General features: G+C 42.9%; 2 protein-coding genes across 3 annotated transcripts; one reads left to right on the top strand and one right to left on the bottom strand.

Moving 5' to 3' along the window:
* The first annotated feature begins 71 nt into the window (after positions 1-71).
* RBIS (ribosomal biogenesis factor) lies at positions 72-7,775 on the top strand. Its single transcript, XM_058800743.1, has 3 exons — positions 72-216; positions 3,611-3,727; positions 5,568-7,775. The coding sequence occupies exons 1-3, from the start codon at positions 97-99 to the stop codon at positions 5,634-5,636; spliced, it is 306 nt and encodes a 101-aa protein (XP_058656726.1). The 5' UTR covers positions 72-96; the 3' UTR covers positions 5,637-7,775.
* On the bottom strand, positions 5,691-20,237 carry E2F5 (E2F transcription factor 5). 2 transcript variants are annotated; one of them, XM_058800722.1, is made up of 9 exons: positions 20,050-20,237; positions 14,063-14,172; positions 13,253-13,416; positions 11,971-12,012; positions 10,099-10,163; positions 8,887-9,154; positions 7,961-8,161; positions 7,483-7,527; positions 5,691-6,423 (listed from the first exon to the last, which is right to left on the bottom strand). In XM_058800722.1, exons 1-9 carry the CDS (start codon positions 20,173-20,175, stop codon positions 6,314-6,316), a joined length of 1,131 nt encoding a protein of 376 aa, XP_058656705.1. In that variant the 5' UTR covers positions 20,176-20,237; the 3' UTR covers positions 5,691-6,313. The 2 variants fall into 2 exon arrangements, with proteins under 2 accessions (XP_058656705.1, XP_058656713.1); XM_058800730.1 differs by lacking the exon at positions 7,961-8,161.
* Between the last annotated feature and the right edge of the window lie 541 nt (positions 20,238-20,778).

A 20,778-nucleotide genomic window follows, 5' to 3' on the forward strand; every position in this document is an offset into this window, starting at 1 on the left:
CCCCCTGGCGGCCCTGCGCGGCGCTGTGGGCCTTTGGTGGCTCCCTGCGTCACAGCCCCCTGTGACGTCACCCGCCCGCGCGCCGCTGCCGCCGCCATGGGCAAGAGCCGCGGCGGGGCCGCCAAGGCCGGCAGTGTGTTCCGCATCGCCCGCAGCGGCGTCCTCAAGGCCAAGGCCAAGGGCAAGGCGCGACCCGTCACCACCGGGCTGAAGCAGGTGAGTGCTGCGGCAGCCCCACCACGGGGAGGGCCCCTGCCCTGCTGCGGCGCCGCGGGAGGCCTCGGCCCGGCGGGGATTCCTCCCCTTCGACCTCGGTGCGCGGCGCAGCAAGCGCTCGGAAGTGAATAAATCGAGCTGTTTTAGGGGCAGTGTGCGTCCCGGCACAAAACGGCAAAGTGCACGATTATCACCCGAAAATTAGGTTTGTATGTGGATGTCATCTGGAAAAAGAGGGTCACAGGAAGTTCATTTGACTGATCCGCAGGCATATGCCACAGGAGGCATCGGGCTGTGCTTGAGGGGTGCCGTTTGGGAAGAGTCTGATAGTGTCGCGCCTTGTCCTCGGGAACGCGATGCTGAAGGGCGCATCCGCAGTTCAGCGAGTTCGCCTTCACCGGACTGCATTCACAGCGTCGCTGAGGGTGTAATTCCGGGTAGAGTTTAACAAAATGCCTTGATCCGAACCACTGGGCATAGTTAGTACTACTAACAAGGGGAAGTCCTGCTCCTTTCCATCACGTTCCTTGTCCCAGGAAGGGATCCCTGTGCCAGGCTCTGGGCTACATTCCCACAGCTCTCCTTGATGCTGGCTCAGGAACTCTACGCCCACTAGGTGACTCAACTCGCTAAATCAGCAGTAAAAGGCATTAAAAATACATTTTGCATTTTTATGTGCTGGGTTGGTGAGTTGAACAAAGTTAATTTTGAATGAATGAATGCAGAGAGAAGCATTTTGGTGGGGAAGAACCAGAAAGGATGGAGCCTTTTCTGATCCAGTAGCTGTTTATTTGCCTCAACTGTCAAGTAAAACTGTCAGTGAGATGCAGTGAACATAGCTAGGAGTGTGCATTGCTGGATGTTTTGCTCTTAATTCCTCTCTGCCCCTTTTTTGCCCCTTATATGGCTGTGGTGCTCTGTAGATGCTTCTGTACACCAGTTTAACATATTAAAGCAATAGAAGTACAAAGAAGCAAAAATAATGTTGTTATTTTGGTGTCTGTAGAAGAGCACAGCCCAGAAGAGAGAGAGAGTGGGTCATGGAGTAGGGAGCAGTGCAGGGGAAGAGGGATGGGGGTGATCTAAGCAAGAGTTTTCCTGTTGTGAGCAGTGAGTCATTATATGTTTTCTTCTCAAAGCCTGCCTCCAGCCTGAGGTGTATGTTCTGCAAGAGTTCACCTGTCCCTCTAGGAAAGCATCTGGTAATAGAAATAATAAAAGCAGATAGTGGCTTGTTTTCTCCATTTGATGCAGTTGCAGTCTGCTAGGGAAACAAGTAAATGGCTTTTAAAAAAAAGGCCGTTTCAGATTTTCTCCTGCAAGCTCCACTTGACAAATTAATCTGGTGGACAGACAGGAACAAACTTTACAAAAAACAATTTCATGTTGCTGGCGTCACATCTCCTCTTAGTCTAGACTGTTCTGTATAACAAAGGGAGAAACTGGTTTAAAATCATATTCATGAAATGTCTGAGTTTCATAGTCTTGAAAAGCTTATTAGGAGTAAAATTTTATTCTCTGTGTTTGAAGCTGTGTTCTTTAATGCATTAAGCCTTTGGGCTTAATGTGATTTACTTATCGTTAAGCAGTATAAGAAGATGCTCAGAAAAAAAAGTTGCTAAAATGAATTTACTCATTAATAGCTATAAGCTCATTGTAACTGTTCAGACAACTTTTGATGTAGGTACCATGCTAGCTATAGAGCCTCTTCCTGTGAACAAGTCCTGCCTGACTGCTTGAGGATATCACCATTAAAACTGACTGGAACCTTCTAAAACCCCTGTGAAGCTGGAAGATGGTGACAAGCCCTGACTGAACACGTGGTCTTTGTACATCATATTACCAACAGTCCATCCACTCTGATCAGAGCTGGGAGCTGGGGCTGTATTTCTCCAGTCACTGTCCCAGTGAAAGTGTTCATCTGAGCAGGCCTGTTCTATCAGCCTCATTGCCCACTGCTTCTTATTACTGGTTTTTGTGGTCAGTGAGAATGGAATTGTTACTGTATAGGTGCTCTGAAATTATGGAGGCTTTGAAAGTAAAATGAATATGTGTAACCATTCACAGTTTGCTCCTGCCTGTTTAAATTGCTCAGAGATGAACTATGGGGATGCCCATTGAACAGCAGTAGGTATGCTGAGATTTGGGGTTGCAATAGGTTATTACCTGGCTGTGATCCTGTTCCAAACTTTGGAAGCAACAGGTGCTAGGGCTCAGATCAGCTGAATCTTCCTTTGCTGCAGTAGTGAGAGTTTATGCCCTCTTGCATCCACCCTGCTCTTCTACCACAGACAGCTGTCCCCAGAGTGCAACACATGTCCATATTCTACCACTTCCTCTCTGAAAGTAAAATCTTTGATGAAATAACTTATAAAGGCAGACTTGGGCTAAAAGAGAGGCTGAGGTGCCCAGAGATACACATTCCACTCTCTACAGCTGCAGAGTTTCCTTCAATGCTGTGGCAAAACCTGGTAGACGTTGTTGGCCAGACCTACCGTATGAACAGTTAGGATGCAAGGTGTGATGATGAAGGTAAGCTACTGGAAGAAATTCAGCATACTAAAATAATTTATAAATTGTATTTGGTTTGAGGGGCTACAGGCTTGGCTTCTCTAAAAAGCTGCCAGAAGCTTCCCTTATGTCTGAAAGGGCCAATGCCAGCTGGCTTCAGGATGGACATGCTGCTGGCCAAGGCAGAGCCCATCAGGTACTGGCAGTGCCTCTGGGTTGATGTAGTTCTGAAGCATACCACCAGCAGCAGTCAGAATAGGGGAGTGAGAATTTTTTAAAGAAACAGCCCTGCAAACACCAAGGTCAGTGAAGAAGGAGTGGGAAGAGCTGCTCCAGGTGTCTGAGCTGAGATTCCTCTGCAGCATTTGTTTGACAACAAATTAAATTCATTTTCCCCGAGTTCAGTTGAGTCTGTTCTGCCTGTGATGGCAACTGGTGAGTGATCTTTCTCTGCCCTTATCTCTACCCATGAGCCTTCCATTATATTTCCTGTCCCCTGTCCAGCTGGAGAAGGCAGCGATGGAGTGGCTTTGGTGGGCACCTGGCATCCAGCCAGGGTCAGTTCACCAAAGAGAGGAAAGAAGGAACCCTTCCTGGGACTTCATTCCAGCTAAGAGGAGCTGAGGCTGGTGTAGCAGTGTAGACTTTTGTTTTCTTTGTGTTCTCCTTCTGGATCACTATGGGCTCCCATTCCTGTAGAGCAAGTTTAACTCTTAATTTTGAATTTATTAGTACACAGCTAGATGACCTAATGAAGTAACAGGTAAAACACACCAAAAAGCATGTAACACTGGCCGCATAATAATTGCACAAAAACGGGGCAGTTTCACATCAGTGGAATTTTTGCTAAAAATACTAACGTATGTATTTTTTTCTCTCCCAGATAAACATTAAAAATGCTGAAAAAGTTAGCACAATAAATAAAGCATTTGCTGAAGTTCAGAAAGAAATCAGGCAGCTATCAAAAGGTACCACAGCAGAACCTCAGAACACTCAGCAGGTAATTTCCCTTTGTAAAAATCTGAACAGAATGAAAAGAATGTGTGTTTAAAGCATTATAATGTGTCTCTTAGGCTGCAGGCAATAGCTCAGGTGGTCTGTGTGGTGCTGTGTTACAGGGCTTGCAAGGGTTCCTCAGGGGTGAAGAGATAGACGAGAATCTTGACTTCATGATCAGAAGGCTGGATTTATTAATTTATGATATATAATACATTAAAACTATACTAAAAGGAATAGAGAGGAAAGTTCAGAAGCTTGCTGTCTAAGAAAAAAATAGGAATGAATCAACAACAGAGCTCTCTCTGATCTGTCCCAGAGAGAGCTTGGCCCCTGATTGGCCCTTAATTGTAAACATGGAACATGGGCCAATCACAGGTGCACCTGTTGCATTCCACAGCAGCAGATAACCATTGTTTACATTCTCTTTCTGGGGTTCCCAGAAGAGGGAAAAATCCTAAAGAAAGGATTTTCCACAAAGGATGTCTGTGACAGTGCTGGTAATACCAAGGTGCTGAGTTCAACCCTTTTAAAGGCCATTTACTTAAGAGTTGGACTTGATGATCCTTGTGGGTCCCTTCCACATCAGAATATTCTGTGAATTCATGCAATTGATTTAAAGCTAGAATCTCAGTTTTATGAATTTCATTTGTGTGGCAATGCTGAAACCTAGTTAGCATGTTCAAATTCTACAAAACTACTAAAGTAGAGCAAGAAGAGGGTGGCAGCCATGCTGAAGCACAATTCAAAAGCATATTTTAAAATTACATTCTAGCTGATTTCTTACTGTTTTTTTAAGTTAGTCCCAACTCCATCCCCTTGATTTGAAACTTGTATCTCTACATGAATACACACAAGGAGGATGAACCTGGTTGTTCCCTACCTGAAGCTCCTGACAGTGCTTTGAAACAAACAGTTCTGCCTCTCTTTGTTCCTGATTCCTAAGCCTTGTATTACCTCATCAGAAGGACCAACACCTGAAGCAGCAATTTCTGTAGTAGAGGTTTTGCCTGCAGCACTTGGGGTTCAAGACAGTATTTCTCTTGCCTTTGTCTAGTTTTTTTTTAATGCAGGCCTACCTGCAGTCTTACACAAGAATTAATTCATAAAAGTTTAATGCCTGACAAGTTCCTCCATGTAAACTCCTTCTGCTGACTGATGCTCTAGGCACAGTTTCAGGGAGAGAAAGCAGTCCTTCAGGATGAGATGCAGATGAATCCATCCTGCTGTTGGGGGAAGCTGGAATTTGGAGAAGTGGACATGAGTTGTCAGTATGCCTGAGGTGATCAAGTTTCTGTACAGCTGGGAGCAACTAAACAAGTGTCAAATACCTTAAGGAGAGGCTGAGGGAAAAATGAAACATAAGTGACAGTGCTGCCAGCACAGGATGAAGCCAAGCCAGGATTTCAAGGCTGTTGGAGCCAGTGGTCCTGTCCCTGCTGGCTTGTTATTTATTCCTCCAAGAATTCAGACTGTACTACTGCTCCTGTGCTAGTAGGGCTCTACACCACTCAGGCTGTTACAGTACTTTCTCCAAAGTTGTAGAAGTGTTGTTGAGAGCAGTTGTGTTCTAAAAGCTGAGCCTGTCTCAGTTGGGCTGTGTGTGTTACTGGTACAACGCTCCCAAAGCACAAAGCATTTTCTGCTTACATATCAACTTCAGTGTATCCTGCAATCCCCCCAAGTTATTGAAGTATAACTGCAAAATTAGGTGAAATTAAATATATAAAAGTCTAATCTTCTGGCCAATGGATATTTATTTAGTCTGGTTTGGTTTTTTTTTTTCCAAGCAGAATAAAAAGAAGTTGTTTTCTGCTTTAAACTGAAACTCTTTTTTTTTCCAGGTTTCCACAAATCTGGAAGAGGAACCAGCAAACGTGGATGCTGCCACAAACCTGTTATCTCAGTTGTAATGCAAAATGGACAATGAAGGGGTTGCAAGAAACAAAAGACCACAAATACCGATGGCTTTGTTTGCACAATTTTATTAAAAAAATCTTGTTAATATACAAGTATTGGCACACTTCAGTACAAACTACAAACAGACCTTTCCTATAATCTAGGAAAGTGGAATGTCAGAAGTCAGTGTGAGAAACTTAAAGTGCTAAAACAGAAGGCACTTCACAAAATTGGTTCACTGAAACAGTTTAGCATAACTCAAGTTGATACCCTTCACTTTTCAACTTGGCAGTGAAAGCTTCAAAATTGTTTGAAAAGTTAAAAAATAGAAAGCTTCTTGGCAGTAAAGCTTCAAAGAAAATGCTGTTAACTGTGATCAAGAAGACTAATCATTTTTTAAAAAATAATCAAAAAGGTATGAAGTATTTTCACTTTTCTTACTAGAGAAAGCTCCAAACAGTTGGCTTAGACAGAAACACACTCAGGTGAAAAAGTGCCAGAATTTTCGATAAGAGCCCTTTTTTAATGTTCTTGAATTTGTTTTGTGAAGTAGTTAAAGGAAGCAAAAGGAAATATACTCCCAGAGTCAGTGAACTAAGAAGTTATACATTCATTATTCAAATACTTAGGTTATGAAGAAGTCTAGATTGTTACAGTTAGAGGTAGATAAGTAGTCTGGTTGACATAATATCTAATAATTTAGTATCTGCACATCAAAGAGATCACAGACTCCTTCATTATCATCCAGGTTAAAGTTGTAGTCATCTCCGGGAGTAGGAGAGAGTCGTAAGAGAGGAAAAACTGTAAAGCAGGAACAGTTTAGTTTAAATTAAAACACTTGGAAAATCAGCCCTATCACATTTCAGTATGTTTGTCATAAGGGTTAGTCTTAATAATAAAAATAATCTTGATAATCTGACAAGCTCACTGAGATACATACCATGAAAACCTGTACTGCATTCAAACTAAGGCAGTAAGTGATCTATCTGCCATTTTTGGCTTGGTATTTTAGGTCAGTTTGCTGAAGTGGAGTGATAGCTGTGGAATATGGGTTTAATTTCAGCAACGGAGTTCCTGAGGAGCTTTTGAAAACTTTAACCATCAAGCCATAATTTATATTTCTTTATCTATATCCCTGCTCTAGAAGCACAGCCTCTTTCCATGTTAACCACATACTGGCACGTTCACAGAATCCCATCTTGCCCCTTGGATCTTACAACCACATCTCTTTCTGGATGAGCCCAGAAGTGGTCTGCTTGAGGGGGCAGATATTATTACAGGCCTTAAAGAATACAGGGCAAAAGGAGCAAAAGCAAGTTCAGTTCACCTCTTTGCCTGCCACATCAGTGAGAGTGGCAGAGAGGTAGGAGCACATGAATTCTGTGGTAGCTGTGGTTCATTGCTGCACTCATGGCCAAAAACGTGCAAGAACAGAAATGAGTGACACTTGTTCTGTTAGTGTACCACAGATGGACATGTATCAGTCTGCATCCAGAACTATATTCTGAAATACTTATTCAAAGCACAAAGCTTTAGGCAGAATAGAATTAAACCAGGTTTATATTTTAAGGCAGCACACTAGTCATCAGCTTGTTCTTTCTTTTTCCCTAAATTAAGTACTGGTGGGTTATTCATGCAAGTAAGTGCTTTTGGATTAAGGTTTTCCTGTTTTGTCTGTTAAATAAAACTTGCAGGGAATAGAAAGGGGAGCAAAGACAAGAGTGACAGAGGAGGCAACATGGGAAAGAAGTAGTTTCATACTGACTCTTGGCATCAGATTTAACAGATGCCTTCTAAGTGCTGTTCACACAAAAATCAGACTGCTACTTGTCATTATTAGAAAAGATGCTAAATACTTACCATCAGAAGACATGAGTTCATCAATAATATCTCCGCTGATATTTCCTGTGAAAGACAGGAGCACATGCTTTATGTATGTGGGGTTTTTTGCTAAGTGTTTATAGCAGTCAAAACATTCTTTGCATTAAAACACTGAATTGACAAGTACACTATGGCTTGTGCAGTGTAGGAGCTGCAGAGAAAGTATGCCATGTACATGTAAAATATACTTATCTTTGTCTCCCTCAGTTTTTGCCCCCAATACATTTTTCTGACTTAACTCTTTAAAACTCAAGAACTATATATATCATGGTGTACCATGAGGCTTATCTGGTGGCAAAGAAACTCAATTGTTCAAAATTAGTATGCTCCCCAGTTGCTTCATTAGAAGATAAACAGAGACCTGGTTTTTTCCTCTGTGTAACTCACTGGTAATTTGGTCACAAAGAAGGGCTCAGGGAACCAGGGAAATCTTTAAACAGGAACTACTGCTTCCTACCTGCAGGCTCCTCCATCTTTGCAATGTCAAATGAGTTTGGCTTGAGAATGCAGTTGACATCCAGAGGCAGCAAGCTCTGGTAGTCACTGGAGCTGGCTGAGGCTTGGGCACTGTCTCCAGACAGGCTGGGATAGAGCTCTGGCTCCGGAAGGCTGGAATAAGGGGCGGCAGGGGCTGTGCTGTCCTGCTGGGTGCTGCCATCTACGCGGACAGGAAGGCATGTTAAAGTCTGTTACAGTGAAACAGAACGCAGCACCTGCCCCCAGCTTTGTCTTTTGAGGGAGAACATGGCCAATGTCTGAGATTAGGTGAGAGGAGTCTTCCCCTTCTACAGTCACAGTCACAATTTAATTAATTGTCAATTAATTGAAGGTCAATTAAAGGTCAGTGAAGGTAATCAGGACCCCTCAGGAATGCAGTTGTAATACAGCATTTTCTTAAATCTTTTCCTATTACCTATTAATTTACTATTACTGTGAGAAAAGTACCTGATATTCAGGCAGCCTCTTACTGTGGCTATGTGGAAGAAGGTAAGCGACCTTGTGGTACAATAGCTGGAACTGGTGCCTGCATTATCAATCTCATTAAAAGGTACGCGTTCAAATCATATCCTCCTCAAGAGGTTTGCAATTTTGCTTCATAATGCATTCTGGAGAAGCACCTCAGAATAATTAACAGGATTACATCCAAAACCTGTTCAGTGTAAGATGGTAAGATGTGAGGGAAGCATCTCTTTCATCAGACAGAAGAGGTGTCTGTAACCTCCTGAGAGCTGTTACAAAGGCCCTGGAGTAGTTTTTTAATGGACAGCTGCTATCCTATGTAAATTCCTGATCTTTGTCTACCACCTTTCTTAACACTTTCTTTTTTCCCTCCAGCTGCCTTCCTCCCCCACCCACCAGAGACAGGAAAACCTGGGGATCCACCTGATGGTGTGTCCGCAGCTGCTGCTGGTGGTAACTCCTGCCCTTGGTTCAGCTCACGTTGTTCTGGGGGATTTGGAGGAGCTGCAGCTGATTTAAGTGGCGTCACTGGAGCTGCAGGCTGAGATGGGGGCTGTGCAAGGTCATCAGGTGGAGGAACTGGAAACACCGTGGGCTCGGAGGAGCTTGATTCTTTGTTTATAAGCAGCACATGGATAGGTCCTGAACTACTTTTAAGATTGATCTGGTATTTATTCTGTCCATTCTGTCCCTGTAAAAATGGTGTATTATGAAAGTTAGTGTTCTTTGAGAACTTGGAACTCTACAAAGTGATGAAGATTAAGATCAGCTGTTTTAGTCCTCAACAAAAAGAAAAAAAAACAAAATCCAACATCACAGCTGCTAACGTGGGTCCTGCAGAGAACCTTACCATTGCCTGAACTGATTTAGCAGAGATGGACAAAGACAGTACCACTGATCAGCTTCATGGCTCTAGCCTTGAATGCTTTTACTGATATTAAGACTGTGCTTAGCCTCGCTAAAAATAGCTTGTGAAACTTCTCAAGTGAATTTCAGCCTTCTATAAGCACAGTGGCTATCACGCTTCCTACCATGCTCTTTCCCAGCTATGTAAACACTATTTAAAATCAAGCACTGCAACAACAACAAAAAAAGTTAAAGATGGACAGAAGTAAATAATTTGGCCTCCTACTTTAATCTTGCCAATTTAATCCTTTTGGCTAAAGTGAGATTGCAATCTGTTTCTCTATCCAGTCTAGTACCATGAGACTAAATCTAAATTATATTAAAACTAAATCAAAAAGGCGTTTTCCATAAAGAGATCAATTTTAACAATATAACAGAGAAACTTGACACATAAAAGTCACTGAGTTCTCAGGAGAATTCATAACAACTATGCATTATTTTGAAAGCTGCAACATTTTAAAAGCAAGAGAGAAGAAGAAACCCACTTGTGTATTTTGGTTTTAATAGAAGGCAGGGTTACCATTAGTCTATCTAAGTGTACAAAACTCACTTTTCTCTGTCTGGCCTCCCTCTTCTCAACTTAAACAATGCTACTGCTTTCTCCCCTCCTCTTGGACATGGATAGAGATAAATCCTCTGCTCTGAAACAACTCTTCTTTGCCACTATTGCTCTAGAACACTTAGGTAAACACTTAGGAAAACTTAGGTAAACGAGAAACCAGTACATACCATTTCAGGTCTAGGTACTTCTAATTGTGTACCACAAGGTGCTTGAATTGCTAGAAGTGTATCTCCTGGTTGAACAGCAATTTTAAAGAAAGTGTTAAGTGTATTTTTCTTAAGTCTTGTATAGTATCCACTCAAATGAGATCTGGAAATTGTGTAAGGTCACTTAAAGTACGGTGTTATTTAGCATATGTAAACTTGTGGTAGGACATGTGCAGCCCCTCTAAGATCCAAGTACATTGCATAGTATAAATCAGGGAATTCCAACACTAAGATCATAGTTGCAAAAACCTTTTCTCACAACAGTACAAGATTTACCATACTCTTTACCCATTTGTCTTCTAGTTGTACATATAACAAAAGGTGAAAATATTTAACTAGTTCCTTTTTTCACAGAACCAAAGAATCATTTAGGTTGGAAAAGACCTCCAAGATCATTGAGTCCAACCTTTGACTGATCACCACCTTGTCAACTAGACCACAGCACTAAGTGTCATGTCCAGTTGTTCTTTGAATACCTCCATGGATAGCGACTCCACCACCTTCCTGGGTAGCCTGATTCAATGCTTAATCAGTGTTTCTTGAAAAAATTTTTCCTGATGTCCAACCTGAACCTCCCTGGTGCAACTTGAGGCCATATGCTCTTGTCCTATCACTGGTTGCCTGGGAGAAGAGACTGACCCCCACCTGGCTTCAGCCTCCTTTCAGGTACTTGTAGAGAGTGATAAGGTCTCCCCTGAACCTCCTTTTCACCAGGGTAAACAACCCCAGCTCCCTCAGCCACTCCTCATACAACTTCAGCTAAAACAGCCCTCTGGCCTAGCTCAGTTTATGACTTTGATGACTGGTGGTACCACGGAGATTTAACAAAAGGAAGAAGAGGGGTTAATGTTCATCTTCAGTGCCAGTACTTCCAAATATCTAAGCTCATGGCTTCCACAGCACATACAACTGGGATCCAACAGCTGTCTGTCACACTCACCTGTGGCTTACTATGCACATGAAAATGTGTTGGTCAAAATTAGGGGACCACACTGACATGCACAGCACTGGCACAATACTGCAGGTTACTTGCTTACCTGCACATGATTTCCTCTTTGTTCATAACTAATTTGGAGTAACATTTTTCTTTCTCTGCTTCCTAAGAAACACTTAGGTGACGTACTATGTGAGCATTGTGCCAACTGCCTCCATGTTTTGTAATGACTAACACCTTTTCAGTAACGGGCCATTTCTGTTAAATTCTGCAGTAGTTTTCTAATCTTGTGTTTTTATTTTAAAAAAGTCTTCCTTGTGGCAAAGAAAAGACAGTTTTGAGCCTAGCTGGAGGCTGAACAACAATCTTTCCTTGGTTGCCCCAGGATCAGGAGATGATGTCAAGGGAAGTAACCTCTGCCAGCACTTCCCGGCAATTTCTTCCAACCACCTGTACAGGAATCCTTTAGATTTAGTAGCAATGCCCCATCATTGACCTTCTGCTGGCTTATTTATACACCATCACAAGCTCTGTCTGGCCACAGTTGCTACCAGAAAATGATGCAAAATTTAGATCTTCCTGGTTCTTCTGGAGGATTGGACCAACAAGTCCTGTCTCTGGTTCCATTAATGGCCCATGGCAAGCTGCTGAAAAGTATGAATACCAAAAAAGAAACCAAAAACCAGGATTCCAGCTGAGCTTCCATTCTATTCAATCTATGACTACAATTAGAAAATGCCAGAACTTGGTAGCCATGAACATTATGACACCTCAACCTAGTAACGATCACTACTGAGTATTTCTTAATTCAAAATACTTGCAGGAAAAAAGCAAGTTAGTTAGCAAGTTATTTTTTAAGAAATCGCTCACTTTAGAAATACAGCCTAGCAGCAACTTACCATTGAAGCAGTTGCAGATATCTTCATGGGTGACATATGAAAATGTAATTTATGTCAAGGAACATTTTTCTTAAAACAATATAAAACTAGTATTTGCTGCCCTTCAGAAGTTTGTCCAACCTAAGCCTAAACTATAGCATTATTAAAGGTTAGAGGATTATTGTTAGAGGTGTAATCAAGGCATTATTTTTGACTTTCAGAATGGCTCATTACAAATAACAAGAGTTCTGTGTTTTAAAGAAAATACCTGTATCAGCAAATAAAATACAGAAAGAAAAATAGTTGTGTAGCTTGAACAAGAAAAGATTTTTCTAAAAAAGAAGAACATGTAAAACCTTGTTTTGAAGAGTACCATTTACCTGGCTACTTTGACAACACAGAATTCAGGTATATATCAGCATTTCCCAGAATCACACAAAAATACTGCTAGAGGGACCTTCAGAGTTCATCTACCATCCTCTGCCTCAGGGTAGGATCAATCCACTGTTCAGACATTCCAGACCGATGTTTGTCTTTCCTCTTCTGCAAAACCTCCAGTGACAGATATTCTACCACCTCCCTGGCAGATCAATTCCAGTGTCAGCTCTACCAGAAGTTTTTCCTCACCTATAACTTCAGTCTCCTTTGCTACAAAATCCATTTTACAGAAACAGTTTCTGAACAGAAACTCCAGTAATTTTTAAGTACTTATCAGTAGTATTATAGATAGGAAGGGCACTTTACTGCTGCCATTCTCAGGTGTCTGAGACAGCTAGACACATGCAAGACAGCTAGACACATGCTTACAAGCAATGCAGCTGCAACTCTCTGGTATTTACATACAGCATGTTTTTTTTTCAGTTTGAAACCCAACAAGCTTCAGGACTTTGTTAACTCCATTTATCTTTGGGTGATAGCTTAATCTTTTCAAAAGAATGAAGCAGCAAAAAAGATTAATGTAAAGCACTGGTAACAAAATATAAATTTAAGTTCTGGAAAGCAGTATCACTAATTTCAAGTAAGACACTAGGATTATGCTATTGACTTAATAGTTACTGCTGTACATATATATATATATATATATATATATATATGCGCTAACTTATTTTCATGTTACCAATCACAGTCATGGAAGTTAAAAAGTCACATAAATAAGATTTATATCTTCTTTTGTTGAAGAAAAACCTGAAAAAAAACTTGCCTTACCTTGCTAAATGCGTTACATTATGCTTTATCCATTACCTACACTTTAACTGTTGCTTTCATTCTAGATCCAAAATGCACACAATTAATTTAAAAGGATATTGGTGGTTTGTAGAATCATCCATGACGTTCTTGATACTTTGCTGAAGCCACAATTTCTGCTGATCCAATTCTTTTTCTTTTAGCTCTAAATCTTCAATTTCAGCTTCCAGATACCTCAGCCTGTCTATGACCTCTTTTGTATTGCAGCCAGCACCTACTCCTCTTAAAAAAGTACAAGGGTTCATGAAACCACAGGTAAAAATCTAATGCAAACATCCAATGATAATTTCTTAAGACTATTTTCAACATTTGGAAAATCTACTAATATTAAATATGAAGGAAATGAACATTTAACCTCCCAGTAGTTTTTTGACAGGAAAATGAAAATTCTTTAATTCAGATCAAATTTAGAATTTTCTTCTACAAAAACTTATCTTCTTTTGGAACTGTTTTGCAGGCCCTAGCTCCTTCTCCTAGAATCCTTATCTTGAGCTTTTACCTTCAGGGACCTAAGAGAAAACAGGCATGGACTGTGGTAGGGCAGGTAGGCAGAGACAGTGTGTCTTGATAGCTCTCCCAAATTCCTTCAGGGAGAATTTTTCAGCTACAAGTGCTAGTTATACAGTAGCACTACAAGATTTCTGAAAGATTCCCTTCTGTGTGCTTTAAATTTTATTTTATATATCACAGAAACAAGTTAAAGGGAAAACAAATACAGTTAATTTGCAAATTTATTGTACTTCTACAACATCACATTGCTCATTGATTAGCAGTGTTAATTTTATGGTGTCATATCTAGTCAGAAGAAGTAGAGTTAATTTTTGTTGCTCTTAAGTATGTGAAAATTTGCAGAACTGACATAACTTACTTCCACTGAATGCTGTTTTTTGACTTCTTCTCAATGAGATCAATCCCCTCCAGAACGTTGGTGATATCATAGATCCTTCTCTTCTGTCTCACAGCAAGCGTATCGGCAGCCTGTTGAGAGAACAAGTATCAGCAACTTGCATGCTGAGGGAAAGCCACTCCCTTGGAAAAATGCCATCTAATGTAATTTCAAAAGGAGAAGGCTCCATTCTACAAGAGCCCAACACCAACAATGAGTTCTGAAGTTCAGCACCTGCAGGCAGTGCTACAAAGCACAGGCAGCAGTCCCCTGGCTGAAGGCCAATAGGCTATCCCCAAACAGAGAAAGGAGCTCGCAGGGGTGCAAAGACCATGGTCTGTATCTGGAACATATTCAACTGCATGGAGGAGCCTGCCATGCTCTTTCTGGAGGGCAGGAAAAGGTATGGAAGGCAGGCAGCAACACCTTGCAGTGGGGCAAGCCTCTGAAGCTTGAAGGACATAATAAGTTTATCGTTCCTTCCACTGACATTCAAGGTATTAGAGCCTTTGTTTGGATTCAGTGGTGCTAGGATACGAAACAGGGCTGTAATTTCACAAGGTGGCTGCAGGAGAGCTGCAGTATTTAAGGCCAGCATTGTCCCTGCACAAATGCCCCTTGCAGGGCGCAAGGGCTCACCTGATGCCACACCGAGCACTGGCAGCCTGGTACAGCCACCAGGGATGCTGCTGCTGCCACACAGCCAGCTGTGCAGTGCGTCTGAGGGCTGCCACACCTCGCCCCTCTGAGCAAAGCAGCATCAGGCAGAGGCAACCACTTCATGCTTTACTTCCTTCTCTCCTTTTGTGTAACTGATGCAAGGAGTTAAGATAAAATAAGCAAGTGAGCTACTCATGCCTTCCACAGCTGTAGTTACTTGGGACACTTAAATACAAACACTACATAGGATTGTACATATTAAATAAATAGAAGAAAAATAAAGAGAAGAGTAGGCAGACTTCTGAATTTGAACTAATGCAAAAACGCAAATAATTTCTGCTACAGGAACATAATGATTTATTTCAGTTTGTCCCAACAATCTATAAATGTACGCTTTTTGTAAGTATATGTGAAAGGTACAGCTTGAGACAGCCATAACCTGGAAGGAAAATGAAATTTCTTTGCTTAATAGTACAATTACCTTTTGCAACTGAAATAAAGTTGAAAGGATAAAAAGAAAGAACAGAGATTATCAAAAATACTCTTATAGCCATGAAGTTATTATAAACACTGCTCTTCCTCCTTGACAGTAATGTACCCACTAAACACTGTTTCCACTGACACCATTAGCAGCATTTATCTTTTGTATGGTCTTCTGTATAAGTCTTTTAAAACATTTTCTTAACTAACAAAAAAGATGCATGCACACACATATTGCAGTTTAGTTCCCTCCAAGGAAGCAGGCTCTTTGATCACTTGTTTCAGTAGGTATGCACCTGCTAGCTTAGTATGCTATTTCTGCTGCATATGTACACACTGCTTCCAAGTGCATATGTACACTCTCAGCACCCCATACATCTCACAGCCTTCAGTTATTCTAGAGGCTGTTTACATTATTCAGTGCAAGGAATGGACAGCACACACAGATGCTATTCAACTTCCTGCTTTTTTCCCACTGCTCCACATATTTACCTAGAACTTAGTATATTACTCATGGCTTGAACAATAAAGAAACAGCTCTGGAGACAGATTTCATTACCTCTTGAAATTTTCCCAAAGGCCTGTCTACAAAATATAAATGCTTTACTAATCTTAATGTATTTTCAAACTGTACTGGTAGCAAAAGATACCAATGTACAAATCTGGAGCTATGAAACCAAAGCTTAAGATATTAAAAAAAAAAAAAAGAAAAAAAAAAGAAAAAATAAGTTATTTCTTCTGAGTGTCCAATTTCAAATTTCAAATGTTTCAAAGTTGAAGTAATTGTTCCACTCAATGCTACTGCATTTTGTATGCCCAAAGCACAGCTCCCATGCATGAACACCAGCAGCAGATTCACCACGACCAGCTCCAGATCCCCAGGACAGGGGCTCATGTCATAGGAAAATGAACACAGTTACATAGGTATTTGACTCGACTATCCCTGTATACAATTCAATCACTTCTATGAAATTCAACTACTTACAACAAGAGTTCCAACACAAGCTGGGGCCAGTTCCCAAGCTGAGAAATTTAATCCAGACATTCACTAGCTTTCTGGTACAGACCTTGTAATCTAATTATCTTTTAAAAATTTCACAGATATTTCAAAAAGCAATTGAGAAGTTCCTCCTTGACATCCTAGCAGTTATCAGTGTGATACCATCTGCCAGGTACATGGATCAGAAATTAAGTGCAGTCTTCCACAGAAACAATTCAGTAATAATTTAAATAATTAAAAGACCTTTATGACACAAATCTGCTGTCAAAAAACACTGTTAAAACTCATATCTTCTTAGCCTGTGTCAAGAAAGGGACATCTGCAACAATGGCCCTGCTAACATGGGTGGACATAGCTTCCACATCCAGAGCTCTTTTATAAAATTCTTCTAATATTAAGCTGCTGAAGTCTATCCTTATTGCTCTAATATCTCCTCATACTTTGATTAAATATGCATTCAAGCCAAGCACTCATGAGTGCATAGACAGGTTCAGAGCTGGAATGAAGTATCTAAGCACAGAGCTATGGTTCTGCATACATCCAATCGTGCAGCTCCTGGAATACAGAAAACACACTGTACAGCACAGGTTCAGCTGCAGGCAGGCACACATACCCAGAAATAAGCAAGAAAGGCTAGGAAAACTGAGGGCTTGTAGCCCCCCCACCAAGTCGTTTGCTCCCTGGGAGCTGACAAAAGGCAGCAGAACTCATCAGCTGTCAATGTGCTTCATTAGCCCTAGAGAGAGGAGGAACTCGGAGCACCACGGCAGAGTCCTTACTGAGAACCCTAACACAGCACAAGGGCCAGCACTGCCTGCTTGCTCTCTCCATGTGTCTGTCAAAGGAAAGAGCTCCTGCATCTTCTGAACTCTGCCTGTACCACAGGACAACATTTTCTCCCTAAGAGGGCTGTCAACAGTTTGGTGAAGAGTTTTAAACTGAATGGTGCTCTTGCCAAATTGCATGTAGAAGTACTGAATGTCATTGCAACATAAAGACTAAGGGAATGCAAAATCTAATAAACAGACTCCTTCCGTGGAGTACAGCAAGTGTAAGGCAGTTATTTGCTCCTGACCAGCACACTTCTAAAACAAGCAGATTTTAGTTTTATCTCATGATCAGAAACACTATTTAACCATCATTAGAGCAGGGACGGTATGACAGAAACGAAGCCCACTTAAGAAATTAGGGCACAAGTATTGTACAGTATGAACAGCATCCATTCAGGTAGCTTATCCCTTATTCACTCATCTTGCTCTTCTTCTCTCTTCCCTGCAATTCATGGGTTGCTGCAGATAGAAATCTAGTTTTCTTTCCCTTCTATATCGTCCCGTAGCGTTTTACACTTAATTCCATAACTAAATCTCTTTATGTAGGGCTATTCCATGACAAGTATATCATTATTTTAGAACTGCTGTTGGATTTTAAAGTAAATACAAAATTCAAATTTCAAGTGAAGAAAATTCTCATTTCCATTCCCACAACTTCTCAGATGCTACCAGTGTCCAGCACTAAAACATTTTCACAGCTTCCTCTTACACCCTGCTAAACTATAATTATAGAGGTATTAAAAATCTCTAGAAAATGTCCTATAGAACAGATTTTCCTTCTCAATTGCTAAATCACAAAGCTGGAAATCCACCTGTTTTCAAATTTTATTTTCTTTCTAGTGATGGTTTTGCTACAGAAATACCAATGAGCAGCACAACATCAGACAGTCAATACCAGCCAGCAGGGACACACTTAAAGGTGTCCACTGCATGAATAATTTCTTGGAATGCTCTGTTCCATTTCAAGGCTGTCCTGTTCTTCAGTTTCCTGAGCACACTGGCTTAACACAAACACACAAACTGGTCTTCATTTTTGCTTAGATATATGGCTTATTTAGGAGAAAACCAGTTTCAGAAATGTAAATTCTGACTCACTGCTTATGAAAGTACCAACAGTTTATGCACAACAAATTGTAACATTTAATTCAGAAACCAGTCTCCAATAGGTCCTGAGCAGAAATGCCTGTGATTGGCTGCAATACCCACTTAACTCTTCTGTGGCTATCAACCCTTTCATTCCCTGTGAGCAGGTAACTTTCTCACTAAAGAGAACAAGAAGCATTGCTGCATCCCACTACACAGTCCAACTTTATTGTTCAAGTCAATTCTCTTTGGCACTTAAAGCCAAGCTTTTGGGCTTGATGTCTTTCAAACTGAAGTTCTGCTTCTCAGATTGACCTGGAATATCTCTCAGGACTTGACAGACACTAAAGGAAGCTGCACAACAATCCCAAAGATCTAGACATCTTCATTCTGTTTTGCTAGATACAGACACAACTAATATTAAGGAGTTCATCAACCTGTCCAGACCACAGCATAACTAAGTGAAGAATATAAAACCTATCAGTGTTCTTCCCCGTACACCCTGAAGTTTCATTAGCCAGAGTAACATCATCAAAGTACATCTGCTCTGAACAGGGATGCGCAAAAAAAGCTCTGAGAACACCATTCACCTCCTGGAGCCTATGCAGAGTAATCAAAAAATAGGTCAGTTTTCCAGAAAGGACTTCAAGCAGAGCACCAAGCCAGCCTCTTGCTGCACTTTGCTGAACACCTGAGCTGTTCACTGATGACCTTAACCACTTAGGCTAACACCTTTGCTTCAATGCACTGCACACCCGACAGCCCAGAGGGCCCGAGCTCCAGGGAACTGGCAGGACACAGCGGAAAGGATCCCTCCTGCAACACTGGGCCCCACCAAGGTGGGCTGGTCCCAGGGCATCACTGGAGAGGCTCCAGACATTGCACCCCAAGGCATGCCTTGAAGGGCAGTAGGCTGGCTGCAGAGCTGGGTGACAATCATTTGTCACTCCTATGCCAATTCAGCGTCTTTCATTTACACATAATAGAAAGCATAAGGTGGCTATGGTCTGTTTTTTAACATGGTTTTCTCTTGCTTAAAGGAGGGGGGTGGGCCAGAAACAGGTTTAAACAGCAGCCCATACACTGAGTCAGTGCAGACAGCAACACAGGGCAGTCAAAGAAATCGCAGTATTGTTAGGGCAGGAAGGGACCTCTGGAAATCATTTAGTCCAACCCCCACCAAGGTAGAGTCTCCTGGAGCAGGTGCACAGGAACTCATCCAGGTGGGTTCTCAATGTCTCCAGACAGGGAGACTCCACAACCTCCCTGGGCAGCTTGTTCCAGTGCTCTGCCACCCTTAACATAGAGAAGTTCTTCCTCATGTTGAGGCGAAACTTCTGTGCTTTAGTTAATGGTCATTGCTCCTCGTCCTGTCACTGGGCACTATGAAAGAATCTGGCACCATCCTCTTGGCATGCACCGATATATATATGCACTAATGAGACCTGTTCTCAGTGTTTTCTTTTCAGACAAAACGGGCCCAGCTCCCGCAGTCTCTTCTCATAAGAGATGCTCCAGACCCCACATCACCTTTGCAGCCCTCCGCTGGACCCTCTGCAGTAGCTCCGTGTCTTTTTTCTACTGAAGAGCCCAGAACAGGGCATAGTAAATAAGACCGCTCTCAGCAAGTTAAACTTAACACACGGTGCCCCTTACATCCCTTTATAAAAAGCCGGAACGCGTGTTTTAGCCGACCGCGGCGGCTGTCAGCCATCACCGGGCACCCGCAGCCCGTCAGCGGCCGGGGGAGGCCCCACCACGCCGGGCGGGCGGTAGGGGGAGAAGGAAGGGAGGAAGGAAGGAGGGAGCGGGCGGCCCTGCCCGGCCCCAGCGCTGCGCCGCCCCGGCTGCAGCGCGGCGGGCCCTGTGCCCGGCCGGGCCCGGCGGTGCCGCCGGCCGCCCCCCCGCCCTCGCACCGCTTTGAGGTCCAGCACGCCGTCCTTGGCCTCCTGCAGCAGCGACACGAACTTGGTGGTCAGCAGCCCCAGGCTCTTCTCGTGGCGGCTGCTGCCGCCGCCCGCCGCCTCGGCCGCCGCGGCCATGCCGCCGGCGGGGCCACGTGTCGCGACCGCCGCAACGGCCCGAGCGGGAGCGCGGCCCCCGGCCCAGCGCGGCGGCGGGAGGGGCGGCCCGCAGGAAGTGACGGCGCCGCCGTTGCCTGGACACCGGCGCGGTCCGGCCGCGGGGCTGCGGCTGCGGACGGGCCCGGCCCCCTCCGGCCGTAGCGGGGTGGGCGGCCCCGCGGCCTGCGAGAGAGGGACTGCAGCCCTTGGCTGGCTCGGGCTGCTCCCGGCTCTCGCTCAGGGCCCCCGGACGGGTAGCGCAGGCCTGGAGTCGGCCAGATACGTACCGCGAGTCTGCCTATCCCCGCCTCGATAGCTCTTTGTCCCTCATTTCACCGTTTGCATTTGATATAAAAACAGATTAATTGCAGACGCTGTTCTTCACAACTCCCAGACCAGGTACAAGACACGCTGATGATCTGGCCAGGGGAACAGGGAATTTTGGATGCTTACCTAGCCCCTTCCACCTCTTTCCCTCATTTAGTGTCGAATAAAAGAAAATTTAAAGTCTGTACTGTGTAAGAACTTCGGGGATGTACAAGAAGAGCAGACGCGCAGCTACCATCACACACGGCAGTGGGG

The sequence above is a fragment of the Ammospiza caudacuta genome, chromosome 1 (genome assembly GCF_027887145.1).
Source record: "Ammospiza caudacuta isolate bAmmCau1 chromosome 1, bAmmCau1.pri, whole genome shotgun sequence".
Classification (NCBI taxonomy): Eukaryota; Metazoa; Chordata; class Aves; order Passeriformes; family Passerellidae; genus Ammospiza; species Ammospiza caudacuta.

Excerpts from the sequence above, each read along its gene's own strand:
- RBIS (XM_058800743.1), top strand. The coding sequence starts at position 97 with ATGGGCAAGAGCCGCGGCGGGGCCGCCAAGGCCGGCAGTGTGTTCCGC. Across the intron at positions 217-3,610 it reads TCACCACCGGGCTGAAGCAG|ATAAACATTAAAAATGCTGA; the intron begins GTGAGTGCTGCG and ends TTTCTCTCCCAG. Across the intron at positions 3,728-5,567 it reads AACCTCAGAACACTCAGCAG|GTTTCCACAAATCTGGAAGA; the intron begins GTAATTTCCCTT and ends TTTTTTTTCCAG.
- E2F5 (XM_058800722.1), bottom strand. The coding sequence starts at position 20,175 with ATGGCCGCGGCGGCCGAGGCGGCGGGCGGCGGCAGCAGCCGCCACGAG. Across the intron at positions 14,173-20,049 it reads GCGTGCTGGACCTCAAAGCG|GCTGCCGATACGCTTGCTGT; the intron begins GTGCGAGGGCGG and ends TTCTCTCAACAG. Across the intron at positions 10,164-11,970 it reads TATCTGCAACTGCTTCAATG|GAGATACACTTCTAGCAATT; the intron begins GTAAGTTGCTGC and ends CTGTTCAACCAG.